At 41.0% G+C, this 13,944-nt stretch overlaps 2 protein-coding genes across 2 annotated transcripts in view; both read right to left on the minus strand.

Annotated features, from left to right (window-relative positions):
• Positions 1-1,291: 1,291 nt before the first annotated feature.
• On the minus strand, positions 1,292-4,944 carry LOC143513850 (protocadherin gamma-C3-like). Its single transcript, XM_077004555.1, has 4 exons — positions 4,858-4,944; positions 4,557-4,580; positions 1,575-3,839; positions 1,292-1,306 (listed from the first exon to the last, which is right to left on the minus strand). Exons 1-4 carry the CDS (start codon positions 4,942-4,944, stop codon positions 1,292-1,294), a joined length of 2,391 nt encoding a protein of 796 aa, XP_076860670.1.
• Positions 4,945-7,477: 2,533 nt separating this feature from the next.
• Positions 7,478-13,944, minus strand: part of LOC143513852 (uncharacterized) — a 43,080-nt gene continuing 36,613 nt past the window's right edge. The window contains exon 3 of the mRNA XM_077004556.1: positions 7,478-8,658. Within this exon, the coding sequence (XP_076860671.1) occupies positions 8,626-8,658 (33 nt within the window). The 3' untranslated portion in view covers positions 7,478-8,625. The remainder of the gene's footprint in view (positions 8,659-13,944) is intronic.

Genomic DNA, 13,944 nt, shown 5'->3' on the forward strand with positions numbered 1-13,944 from the left:
ACACATATAACGATAGTGTTATATATTACGGAGCCCGTAAGGTGACATCGTGTAAAAAAATAATAACGCGTGGCCACGACTTACTAACGCGTGCGAACGCCTTACTAACGCGTGCGAACGCCTTACTAACGCGTGGCCACGACTTACTAACGCGTGCGAACGCCTTACTAACGCGGCCATGACTTACTAACGCGTGCGAACGAGATAATTAACGCGTGCGAACGTGATAATTAACGCGTGCGAACGAGATAATTAAGTATTACTTTATATAAAGCCAGGTTTATCTTCCTTGGGCAGTCAGTTAGGGCGTACTCACACTAGGCTCTGCGATCCGGGCCCGGGCACGGTTGCCTGCCGAAGCACGGTTCGTTTGGCTAGTGTGAGCGCTCCAACCGTGCCCGGGCCCGGATCAGTTAACCGTGCTCGGGCCCGCTTTGAAGAGGTGGGCCAGGGCACGATTCATGTGGACTCGGGCACGGTTCGCTTCTAGTGTGAGCGCTATCCGTGCCCGGGCCCGCTTGGTGCCTCGTCTGATTGGTTCATTTCGCTGGAACTCAAACATGACATCAGTGATGCGACGCTCACGTTAAACAGTCATAGCGGCAAAGCGATTAGCAGACAATCGTTGTGTTAAATGATCGATAAATCTGTGCTTGCACCGTGTTTCTGCACTCCCAAAACGACTCCAAAAATACAATAAAAAGAGAATCGTGAACTCTATAGTGTTGTGCGAGCGCGCTTTTTTTCCAAATAAAGCGGCGTTGTGATGACGTAAGCGTGCTCGGGCCGGGTTGCTGAAGCCAGTGTGAGTGCAGGCCAGCGGGGGAGTGGGGAGGGGGGATAACCGGGCCCCAGCACGGATCCAGCAAACCGTGCCTAGTGTGAGTACGCCCTTAGTGTACATCCCCTCCTTGGCAGTCAGTTCACGAACAACCCTGGGATCTGCTTGTTTTGCTGTGAAAAAATTAACTTTGTTGCCGCGCGTGAAAGGCGACGTTAGTATCTCGTTCCCACGCCTTAATGATCTCGCTCCCACGCGTTAATTATCTCGTTCGAACGCGTTAGTAAGCCGTGGCCACGCGTTAGTAAGGCGTTCTCACGCGTTATTTTATTTTTTACATTATGTCACAGTATGTTTAAAATGGTATATGAATAATCGATGGAGAATATATATATATTCTCCATCGATTATTCAATTTCAGTACCAAAATGACGGACAGTTCCCTCAGTTCTTCTGCACTTAGTATCTACTAACACAGAATTAGGGGACGAGACCTTAATTTATTAATTCTTAAGGATTTATGGTCTGAAATAAACACATGCAGCCGTCGTGGTTTGAGCGTTTTCTTCGTGACATACAAAAGTCATAGTTTCTTCACAAAAGTGGACTCGTATTCCAATGTTTTCATACAAAAATCACAGGTTTTTGTGCAAGCAACAAGAACATTTAAAACGTAATGCAAAACGCAAAACGCCCACCTTTTAACTTTTGCCATAAGCCAGAAATACATTTCTAGATGTACAGTTGTACATGCAAGAACGAGATTGTTAAAATAATAATCATTAACTCTTACCTCTCCAGAAGGTCTCCTCCTGTGATCTGGTACCACTAGAGTATTCCCATTACTGCCCGGGACTATAGTAGAACCAATACTCATTCTGGGTCCAACTAACATGTACCGTTTATCTCCGGATCTGTACTGAATACTGTGACACAGTGTCCCATCATAATTTGTATCTTGTAAATACTTGGAGGAATAATCTGTAGATTTGGAGCACTGCATTACAATCAACACGATGATGCTGATGACAAAAAGCACTGAAACTGATCCCAGAGTAATGATCAGATAAAATGTGACGTTGTCCTCTTCCTCTTCTTTTACTGTACTTTTAACATCAGAAGCTGCAAAAGCCTCTTTGGGCTCCACTACTTTGATAATCACAGTCGCTGTTGCTGAAAGTGATACGTTTCCATTGTCTTTGACCAGTATGACCAGTTTATGTTGAGTCTCATCTGTTTCTGTGAATGAGCGAAGGGTCCTTATCTGTCCTGTGTAGCGGTCCAAACCAAACAGAGTGTGGTCACTTACTTCCTGCAGTGAAAATAATAACCAGCCATTGTATCCTATATCTGCGTCATAGGCTCTCACTTTAGTCACCAAATGACCTGCGTTCACATTGTGGGGAATCTCCTCCACACCTTCAGCAGAACCGTTAGCACTGACTGGATATAAGATCACTGGAACGTTGTCGTTCTGGTCCAGAATGTACACGTTCACTGTGACGTTGCTAGTCAGTGGCAGTGTCCCAGAGTCTGTAGCAAGCACGTGGAAGTGAAATGTTTTCATCCACTCAAAGTCAAAACTTTTCAATGCAATAACGGTGCCATTCGCCTCATTGATATTCAAAAAAGACGCCACACCTTTCTCTGAGTTTACACGGTCTATCGAGTATGAGACTCTGGCGTTTTCTCCCTCATCTAAATCAGCTGCATACACTGCAAAAACAGACCCGCCTGCTTTATTGTTTTCATCTATATAGAATGTGTATGGACTTTGAGTGAACGTAGGACTGTTGTCATTGATATCTATTATCTCAACACGAAGGATCTTTGTTGATGATAGTGGGGGAGTTCCCAAATCTTTAGCTGTTACAGGAATAACATAAAAGGGCATCAACTCTTTATCTACTTTTTCTTTATTAACCAACGAGTAGAAATTTGAATCCGATGATTGTACGAGTTCAAACGGTATATCTTTTGGTAACGAGCACACTGTCTGTCCATTGACACCTGAATCTAAATCTGTCACTCCCATCAAAGCAACCACTGTTCCGGGAGGCGCATCTTCAGGTATCCGGCCAGTCATCGAGGTGACATCAATCTCAGGTGCATTATCATTGACATCCTGTACTTTAACAAGCACGTTGCACTGTGTGGACAGAGATACTGCCCCTTTGTCAGAAGCTATGATTTTTATTTCATAAACCTGTTTCTCCTCAAAATCAAGGACACCTTTAATCCACAATTCACCTGTTTTGCTATCTAAATCAAACAGGTCAGAGGCCCCATTTCTAAACTTGTTTCGTAACGTGTATTCGATTTCTCCGTTTGCCCCTTCATCCGTGTCTGTGGCGTTAATTCGCAATAAGAAGGTTCCATCAGCCGCGTCTTCTCTCACCGTCGTCGTGTACTTTGACTCACTGCAAATAGGCGCATTATCATTGACGTCTGACACAACAACCGTGATACTCAGCGTTCCTGTTTTTTGCGGCTTTCCTCCGTCTACTGCAGTTAACACCAAATTATGCCTTGCGCTGCTTTCCCTGTCCAAAGCTCGTTGTAAAATGAGATAGGGAATTTTCCCTTCATCTCCAACGTCATCTGCTTCTAAACGGAAAAACGGGGTTTGGCTCAGTTTATACGCTTGCAAAGCATTTGAACCTATATCTGGGTCGTGCGCACCTTCCAATTGAAATCGTGTTCCGCTCACTGCAGATTCAAGTATTTCTAAATTGTAACTCTGATCTATAAATGTAGGTGCATTGTCATTGACATCAACGATATCAACCGTTATCTGGTGCATTTCAAGAGGGTTTTCTATCACCGCTTTAATGCTCGTGACACAGGGGTTCGTTTTAGCGCACAGCTCCTCTCTGTCGACTCTACGGTTAACGAACAAAGCGCCTTCTCTTTGATTTACCTGAAAAAGCTCCGGCTTTATCCCAGTCACAATTCGTAGATTCCTGACTGCCAGCGCCGACGTGTGAATACCCAAATCTTTGGCTATATTTCCCACAACGGTCCCGATCTTTGATTCTTCTTGAAGTGAATATCTTATCTGTGTAGAAATCCCTTCGCAAACAAAGAGTATACATAACAAATGGAGGACAATATGCCCCGATGTCCAGCATGTGCGTAAATATTTAAGATCCATATTGTTCTATATACTTCTGTGCTGCAAGGTAAAACGTGATTTTTTGCGCGTGATGAGTTAAACTGAAACTAGTTTTGATAAAGGTAGATCCGTCATGATCGCTCTCGGGTAGTGTATTTGTTTCATTCACTGTGTGGGTAAAGCTATGTCCTCCCTTCGTTGCACATTTATTTTCGTATAGCGCCACTCTGTGTCCTGTTGTGTAATTGTAGTTCCGAAACATGACATGATAACAAGAAAAACTCGGTGTTCAGCGATTACAAAAAAGAGAGACAGAGAGAAAGCCAGATAGAAAGAGAAAAGTGCTGGGATTATTAATTAAATTCATATACAATATTTCGATATAAAATATATAGCGTTCATGCTTATTGTTTTCAATATTAGGATAAAAAACTAAACGCTTTAAATTACAATTTATAAATCAGTGCTCCATGTGTCTATTTGTCTGGTGAGCAGTGACACCGTGTGGATGGGGTCCACAAACCACGTGACAAAATCAGCCCCACCCCTACTGCACGGATTTTCTCTAGCATTACATCATATTGCTTCTACCGTTTGCCCGTATGGGTGTAACCAACCAAAATGGTGGTTCTGTGAAAACCGCAAGCAGAGATTAACAACGTCAGATATTGCCTCACCCAGACACTATTTTGATTTGTAGAGCAGTCTTTATTCTCTTCTTATTTTTACACTTAAAAGCAAGTATTATTTATTCTAAAATGATTATTTATCTATAGTGTTTATCTATAGTATTAGGATTTTGGATGGTGAATTCTATTTTCACTTCCTGTGATTAAAACACACTATATGCAATGTCATTTAATTAAAGAATAGTGCGATTTGAATTGAAGATCTTTTGTAAGGTCTGCTCCATATGGGTGCTGCAGAGCGAGCTCGTGCATGTGTAGGAATATCCAATTACAGGCTCCTGTACCACCTCCCAACAGTTCACGCGCCCCTCTCCCCGCCAGCAGCGCGTTGCCGTAGCAACGGCTCTGCCACTAGGCATGTCGCTGTCTGTGGTGCTGAAAACTGGCGTTTGAGAGTACGGGAGGGGGGGAGAGAACGAAAATATAACATGACCTTGGAATAGAGTCAATGTAACAGATTCCTCCCAAAATGTTACAAAGTACCACAGCTGACTGTAGTATCAGTATATTTTAAATATTTTCATTCATATTAAACATTTTTTTTGTTTATCTTTTCCACTCCCATCTTGTCACTCATTTATTCATAATGAGAGACTGCGGTTGCCTAGAAACCAGCAGTCAGCATGGTCTGCGCATGGAGGCTTTGTTCATGCAGTATGAGGTAAGTGGGGGAGGGAGACAGGGGGATCTGCCTGCCCATATCCACACGATGAAGGTTGGGGCTATGAGGCAAGATTTCTGAGACAGGGGACGTAACATGATTCAATGGTTTACTATTATTTCTGTGACTGAAAGCAGTGGGAAAGAGTAAAGATTCTGCATCTGTGTGTGTGTGTGTGTGGGGGGGGGGGGGGGGCATGCAAGAAACAGGGTGTATCTATGCAGTCAGCAGAAGCTACAGAGCAACACTGTGGTCTCTCTCCTGATAAGGTCAAGCTTATTGAAGGAGAGGAGCTGTGCCCTTCTAACACAGCTGTACTGCTGTCACACACAACATCTTTTAAAGGATTTTATTCACACTTTTATATTTACAGAAATGTTATTCTAAGTATTAAGTAGACAGTACAGTTTACAGTGTTCATAAAAAAATCAAGCATAAGTAAACATTATACAAAAAATATAAAAACTGTGATTTTCAATGTTTCAGCCATCTCAGTGTTGATATCTATGATACCAGCCACTCAACATACCAAATAAATAAATAAATACATAAATAAATAGCACTGCATCATGCATACATAAGAGGCGGGAGGAATGCAAAAACAACCCCTACATTTCTGATTTTGTGATGATCACAATATTAGTACTAACACAGCAACATCAGTGGTTTCTCTACTTTACTTCATTCAGACATATATTAACATCCAAGCAGTCACTATAATATCATATAGTTATCATTGTAGTAGTGCATCGAACAACATGTAATTTAATAGTTACAAATATCAGGATCTATGTGCCTTTCAGTTGAACATTCTATAAGCTGCAAGTTCACGTTACATGAGCAGTAATAATAAACAAATAAATAAATAATATCACAAATACTGTCATCACAATGATGATTTGCAGTATTTCTGTTTTGCCATACAAATGGATGACTCACATGTTTATTCTGCTTCACTGTATACACTTTAATAAAGCTGGAGACAGGTTCTTGAATGACAAAGAGGGGGAATCTGTGGGGCTTCCTCCCAGGCAGGAAGAAAGGCTATTAGTACAACTAGAAGCTGGTGCCCTATACACACAACCTTACAATGGCAGAGAGTGTGACGAGATCAAGTTCATCAGGAACAGCACACTGGAAGTGGCAGTAAGTTAGGAGAGCTTAACACGCACTTAAAAGACAAACTGATAGAAATAAAAACAGGAATAGGAGAAAAGCAAAAAGTGACTGTTCCTTCCCCAGGAATCAGGCAATTATGAGTAGTCTGACCATTTTTTAATAGCACAGATGGACTTTCGCAAGCTGAGAGATGAGGGTGACCTACTTCTAGCTGCATCATCCACTCCTGCTCGCCCCTCCCATCACAGGCCTCCCCACTGCATCCTCTACTCTACACCATGCTGGCCACTCTGTATCTCTCTGGGTTCGCTTAATGATGTCTGAAGTGACCGCAAGCTCAAAATGCATTAACATGGGTTGCTTTGGCACACAAACAAAAATAAGACAGGGCAGGAATATATTTTTAAATGTACAAACAAAAGGGTATGTGTTTGCAGGGGTACAGCCCTGCAGATCAGTCTGTACTCTATGAATTAGTAATACTTTGACTCATAACACATTGAACTCTTGACACATTTGCACTGCCTGGGGAAACCATCAGAACTCATCCACATTTGACCATGAAGGCTCTGATTACTGTTCACAATGAATATACTTCTCAGCATGTAGTACAACTCTGCACTTACCAAATTATTTTCTGCATACTAAAAGTTAACAAAAGCATAGTAATCTACATATTGCACCACCAATATAATACTTTACAAAAATGGAAAAAAAAAACACTTAACAAGCAGTAACTTAATATATCATAAAAATAAAGGTGCAATTGACTTAAACAGTCCAGTTCTAAACATTTCAATACTTTAAAAGTACTGCGCATATGTAGGGATAACTTCAAAATCATCAAAACATTGTTTCATTTCCATGTTTTAAACATTAAACGTAAACGTTGAAGAAGTTTAAAAGAACACATTATTGTTGGAACAGATTATTAAAATTGCTTTTCTCAAGTATGTGACTCAGTCCCTCTACACCATCACAGCAGGCTCGAGAAGCAGGTCCACTCCATGCCAGCAGAATTTGTGCTCATATGTGTGTTATGATAAAACAATGTAACCTAGGAAGTTGATATGACAACATCCAGAGTAAGCAGGGTTACATTTTACATCTGCACTCTAAGTCAAGTCTCCATGACTACAACCAGCAGGATGTTTAAGGGTTTTTTTTTTTTGATTGTTTGTTTTGGTTGTACGAAAACCCTCATTTTAAATCAGCACATGTGAGGCTTTTCAAAGTACAAATACAGCAAAAGGAGCTAGAATACAGCAACATGAGCTAGAATACAGCAAAAATCGAATGAATTCATAGCTTGCCAGAAGTAAATATTTAAAAACAACAACCACCAAACCACAGCTCCTGGCAGAATGGGTGAGACAGTGACCTTTGACCTTAAAAACAACAAAAATACAAACAAAACACTTGCATTATGGCTCAGTTAGGTCAAGCAAGAATATTTCCAAAAGTAAATATTTTGATAATATCCAAGAATGTTCCATGGTTCTACAGTCTCACTGCTTTTTACACAGGAACAAACTACTGCAACAGCACAGATAAGGTAAAACACACACAAGTACTCAGACTTAATATCACAAAACAATTTATCCGTTACACTTCAAACCAATTAAGATGTTTTTGTTGATATTATCTTTAAGAATAAAGTGAACATAAAGAAGGAAAATGTAACCTTAATTATAGAATATATGCAGACACCCAGATGAAATTCACAATCACTAACACAAATCCAGAATCCATTCATCTCAGCATCCTTATCTGTGTTTTACTTCATTCCTCATTTGATGGATGTTTTAGACTTCCAGAAAAGTCCACTGGAGAGATGTCTTCTGCTCCTTATGTTGCTTAATGCAAAGATCACAGTAAAGCCTTATCCATGCAGATGCATGCATCTTGAATTAACATGAATGTTAATGCAATAAACACATTGGCCAGTCTGAAGGGAGATGAGTTTGTGTATCAGGTGTGTGGGAGTAACATCTTTGATCTCCTTTGCCATGGAACCACATCGATTCTCAACCAGTCACGTCTTCTCTGTTGAGCCAGTCAGATGATCTGTGTTAATGTGGGAGAGACTAAGGGAAAGAACTTCTGTTGCATGGTTGTAGTAGTCAAACAGAAACCTTATATGGGACGTATATTCTGAAACACAGCAGAGGTATGGGTAGGTATCCAGAAAAGCAGGCCAGCGGTGGGTGGGTGTGGTTCGTTGTTCTTTCTTCTGACAACATGAGTGGAAGGGGGGGCTTCACGAGGAACTGCTGCTGGTGGTTGTAGATGCCTACAAGAGAGAGAACAGTTAGATAGTGAGAGGTGGAACTTGCACCAACCACATCCCAGTGGTAGGCCAGAATCTCAACACATCACATGCAGCTGAGGCCTGTCACGCAAACAAGGGGCTTCGAGCAAAACCCCTAAAAAATAAAGTTTGGCCTTGGTGACGGGGTATCTATCTATCTATCTCTCTCTTTCTCTCTCTAAGAGAGAGAGAGAGAGAGAGAGAGAGTAATCTTGTCATTTCTCAGAAATCACACTACGTTGTTCGAGAACAAGAATTCACCGGAAGCAGTACGTGAACCCCTATATTCACACAACTATTTAAACACAGTCTAACAAAAATGCACTAAAGAAACAGACTTCAAACAGGTTGCACTAACTGTGTCTAGGATACAATGAACACACATCATTAAAAATCACATCATGCATGATACTATGCGGAGGGTGTGTGAAGAAACTCTTCTCTGTCATTGATTACATTGCTTAAATAGGCAAGTGAAGGCTTGTGTTAGAAAAGCAGTTGCAAATCTAGGAAAATAAGAGACTTGACTTTGATAAAGGTGAATAGAAGCTCTGTGCAATAAAAAGTTAAATTTAAGCTTTTATTCATTTCAGTTTCACATTGTCTATTGTTCAGCTGTGAAATGCAAATACAAGTAGGCACAGGTTGCAGTTTCTGTGACAGGTGTGTACATGTAAGTGTCCAAATCAGTGGCAGTACTGAAGACAAAGCAGAGATTACTTTCTTGCTTTAATCTGGACCACTATTTAACACAGAATCACTGTCAAGCAGACCAAAGAATGGCTGATCATTATTGTTACTTAAATATCTGCTGACCAGGACTCTTAATGGAAATTATGGACTTGAGAACACACCTACTATAGTACTTTATTGGTCAGAAACTTAAGCAACAGGTGCCATAAGATTTAACACGACATTTTATCTAGGTGTCAATCTGGCAACCCACATATCTTTAAGAATCCTGTGGTAAAGATTTATAAGGGGTCAAAATGGTTTATAGGTTTGTGACAATGTAAAAAGTACTGAAGCAATGACATTCAGCTGATTAAATGAGTTCCACAACTCCTCCTACAACGTGACATTTCAAACTCACAGGAAATACATAAAAAACAAAGGAAAGAACAGTTGCACTCATTTCAGAAAAGATCAAAGGTCAAAGGGCCTTTTGTTGGGGTGCTCCAGAAAGGGGACGGCAGGACTGCATACCTCCAGCACAGGAATGGACCTCGTTCATTTTGAGTACTTCAGAACGGAAACAAAAACAAGAAACAGGAATTTCAATCATTGTGTTATGGAGTGACACAAGGACAGTGGTAAAATCTTTCACAGTAAGGAGCATTACATGAAACACTGACAGTCATTACATTTGAATTGTACATTGGTATGATCAAAAACAGCTACATTGCAGAATTAGCTATTAGCGCAGAAATTCTAGGAGACAGACCAGAAAGCAGCCCTGCGTAGGCCTGTAGGTCACTGCAAAAACAGATGTTAGCAGAAAACGAAACATCAAAAATATTAACTTGAGTAAAATATCAAAACGACATAGAAATAGATCCCCATTTACTTTATTAGAAACATTATTTCTTAACACTGTTACTGGTGTAGACTACAGCTCAACTGGCACCATTGCTGCTGGGCCTCTGCTGTGTGTAGGCTGACTTACATTCTGTGTATGGCCACAACGTCACTGAACAGACAGACCTGCAACTATAACGTACCTGTACCTAATAACATAGCTAGTGACACATTGTACAGGATGTTCCACAGTGTTGGCATGCCCAGCAAAAGTGATTAATTTCAAAACAATATTAAAATCTAAATAACAATAACAACCAATAACTAAAAACCATTCATTAACAAACTACTGTAATGACAAATAAGACTCTCTTTCTCCCTCCCTCTCTCTCTCTCTTTCTCCCTTTCTATCTCCCCCCACTCCCCCATTTCTCTCTCTACCTTCTTTCTCCCTTCCCCCTCCTCTCTCTCTCTCTCTCGCATGCGCACATACACACAAATACGCACACACAAATGCTTACTGCATTCTGCTCCATTTAACGTACTGGCATTTCTAACAGTTCTATCTGTTAAATGTTAATGCAGCTAGACGAAACTGTAAACTAATCCAATGACGTAACACTCCCTGCATATCCTGCTGCAGTCGTGCAAGGCAGCTGATACACTAGATCAGAATCTCCTGACACAGTTTTTCTCCATAAAAATACACACTGGATTTAGATTTGAGTTAATTTTGCCTGCAAGTAGGCAGCAGGGAGGACAAAACAGGCCACACAGCTGAGAGAGAGACTAAAGCAATATGTCAGCCACTAGCACACATCAGACGCAGGTCAGTACCAGCAGACAGCTGAGCAAGAGGAGGGGGAGGTGAACACAAATATTACATCTGAACTCTAAGTCAAACCCTCATTTTAAATCAGCACAAGCAATCTGAGAGGCTTTTCAAATAGTTATGAACACAGCAACATAGAATACAGCAAAAAGAGAGAAAGGGAAATATAGAGAGCTTGCTGCAAGTATATTTCTCCTAAATATTTAAATACAGGGCCCACCTAAAACAGCCCCTGGCAGAATGGGTAAGAGATTGTGACCTTTAACCTTAAAAAAAAAAACACGTGTATCATGGCTCAGTTAGGCCAAGTAATAATATTTCTCAGAAAATCTAAGAATGTTCTATGCTTATACAACAGTGCAGAATGGATCATGTAAATACATACAAGTACTCAGACTTAATATCACAAAACTATATATACATTGCACTTCAATCCATTATAGATGTTTGTGTTGATATTATTTTTAAGAATAGAGTGAACATAAAGAAGGAAGCTTTAGCCTTAATTATAGAATATATGCAGACACACCCAGCTGAAATTCACAATCACTAACACAAATCCAGAATCCATTCATTTCAGCATCTTTATCCATACGCACATAACCAGTGTCACATCTCCTCTGTAGGGTCAGTCTGTTGATCTGTATTAATGTGAGAGAGACTTATAGAAAGATCCTTTGTGGCATGATTGTTGCAGTCAAACAGGAACCTTATAAGGGACACATATTCTGAAACAGCAATAAGCATGACCGGGCAGGAAGAGGGGGGAAGGGGTGAACAGGAAGCAGGAAGCAGGAAAGATACTGAAAGTATGATATTTCAGAACGACCCTGCAGTGGTGACTCTCAGTCCCAGTGCTTGGGACCCACAGCAGTGGACATCTTCCACCCATGTTGCCGCACCAACCACACTGATCCAGGCTACAGAACTTGATATTTACCCACTGAGGCCTGGACTAGGAATGTAAACCAATACACAAACTAGACAAAACTGTCAAAATCATTATTATTTGGGAATTGGTTATAAAAGAATCATTGTCATTGGGTAAAATACATTTATAATGTATCTTCAACACACACTCCACTATAAAACCTTGATCAATGTATTGCAAAGATGTTGTAAAAAGCCTATATTGACAAAACTGAAATGGCTGGAATGCTGGAATATTTGATTTAAAAAACTAAATAGGAAAAAACTGCCATAAATAACACATACAGTAACTAAAATACAACACAAAACACACTAAAAATGCAACAGTATGTCAACATGAGTTTGTTGGACATCTCATTCTAAACCCACAGGCATGAATATGGCTAACTATACCCCCTATACAGTTAGCCATATTCTAGGCCAATAATAAGGCCAATAATATGCTGACTATTACAAGACTTTAGCAAGTTCCACTTTTATGGCAAGGCTACCACAAAACTTTGGAGTACCAACATCTATGGGACATTTGATAAAAACGCATTTGTGAGGTCAGGAGCTGATGTTGGGCACGAATGCCTGGATTGCAACATGTGTTTTCACCACCAGTGACTGAGACAATATGCCTGTGAGCAACAGGCAGGCAATGACAGAATAACTACAAAGTGAGGTGGGATGTACATATACCATTAGACATATAGTGTCACACACACACACACACACACACACACACACACACACACACACACACACACACTCAAACAAATTGTATAATCCCAAAATAGAAGTTGTGAGAAAATGCCAAGAAAAATGTACGAAGTATCCAAGAATTCGCAACAGAAAACAACAAGGTATACCTCAGTGCAAGTGAAAATAGAGAATATATAAAATTGATTACCTTAAAGTGAATGGAACATAGGCCGAATGGATCGATAGGCCAACAGTTGGCCTTTAGCCATGTATACTAATAGAAATGTAATGAGCCTTGCATGCCAGCAAAGCAGGTTAAATGAAATGAATTGTGATTTTCACATCAATCAAAATTTGTCCTCCGCATTTACCCATCTGTGCAGGTAACACACACACACTAGTGATTACTAGGGGGCTGTGGTGCACACGTGCCTAGGGTGGTGGGCAGCCCTAGCCCGGCACCTGGGGAGCAGTTGGGGTTAGGTCCCTTGCACAAGGGTACCTTAGTCATGGCCTTAGGCCTGGGAATCGAACCCACGACCCTCCAATCACAAGACCGGTTCCCTAACCACCAAACCATGACTACTCATTTCTTTTTGCTTTGGATAAGCATTTTTGCTGAAAGTGAAAAAAGATTTGTTCTCTCCTACCTGTAAAGTAGATGCAGCTGAGTCACTAGTCTCAGTCAGTCCTGTGCTCCTCGGTATACTGGACACGATGTACCGCGACCCCTTTGGCACAGGCTGTCTAACTACTAGTTTTCCTTTCCTGGTCTCTGCTAGAAACAAGCTGTACCAGTAGGCATCATTGGAGACCAGGGTGGAGTCTGCGATGGTGGAGTTCCTCTCACTGATCACACTGTTCCTACACGGAGGAGCCGCTTTACTGGGCTTCGGGTTCTGACACTTCAGCACGATGGTGACCAGTATAGTGATCAGTAACAGAAATGACACTGAGCCCAGTCCGATCACCAGATACAAGTTCAAGTCTGAGAAGATGTCATATTCCAAAGGCACTTCAGTCATGTCAGCGTATGTTTTAAGAGCGGTCTCCACTGTGGACAGTTTGATTGTGACTGTAGCAGAGAGAGAAGGATCTCCGTTGTCCTTGGCGATCACTACCAGCCGTTGGTGGCGTGAGTCTCTGTAGCTGAACATTCTCATGGTCCGTATTTCTCCATTATACTGGTCCAAGCTGAATAATGTAGCATCAGTGTTCTGTAGAAACTGGTATGTGATCCGGGAGTTATGCACTGAGTCTGTATCAATTGCGATCACTTTAGCTATCAGAGTTCCTTTATC

The sequence above is a fragment of the Brachyhypopomus gauderio genome, chromosome 5 (assembly GCF_052324685.1).
Source record: "Brachyhypopomus gauderio isolate BG-103 chromosome 5, BGAUD_0.2, whole genome shotgun sequence".
NCBI lineage: Eukaryota > Metazoa > Chordata > Actinopteri > Gymnotiformes > Hypopomidae > Brachyhypopomus > Brachyhypopomus gauderio.

What these genes read in the sequence shown, in the direction of transcription:
- LOC143513850 (XM_077004555.1), bottom strand. Translation starts at nt 4,944, where the DNA reads ATGCCTAGTGGCAGAGCCGTTGCTACGGCAACGCGCTGCTGGCGGGGA. An exon ending in GGGAGGTGGTACAGGAGCCT is followed by an intron (nt 4,581 to 4,857) that starts GTAATTGGATAT and finishes AAATCAAAATAG; the next exon opens with TGTCTGGGTGAGGCAATATC. An exon ending in TGGGTGAGGCAATATCTGAC is followed by an intron (nt 3,840 to 4,556) that starts GTTGTTAATCTC and finishes ATTTCTACACAG; the next exon opens with ATAAGATATTCACTTCAAGA.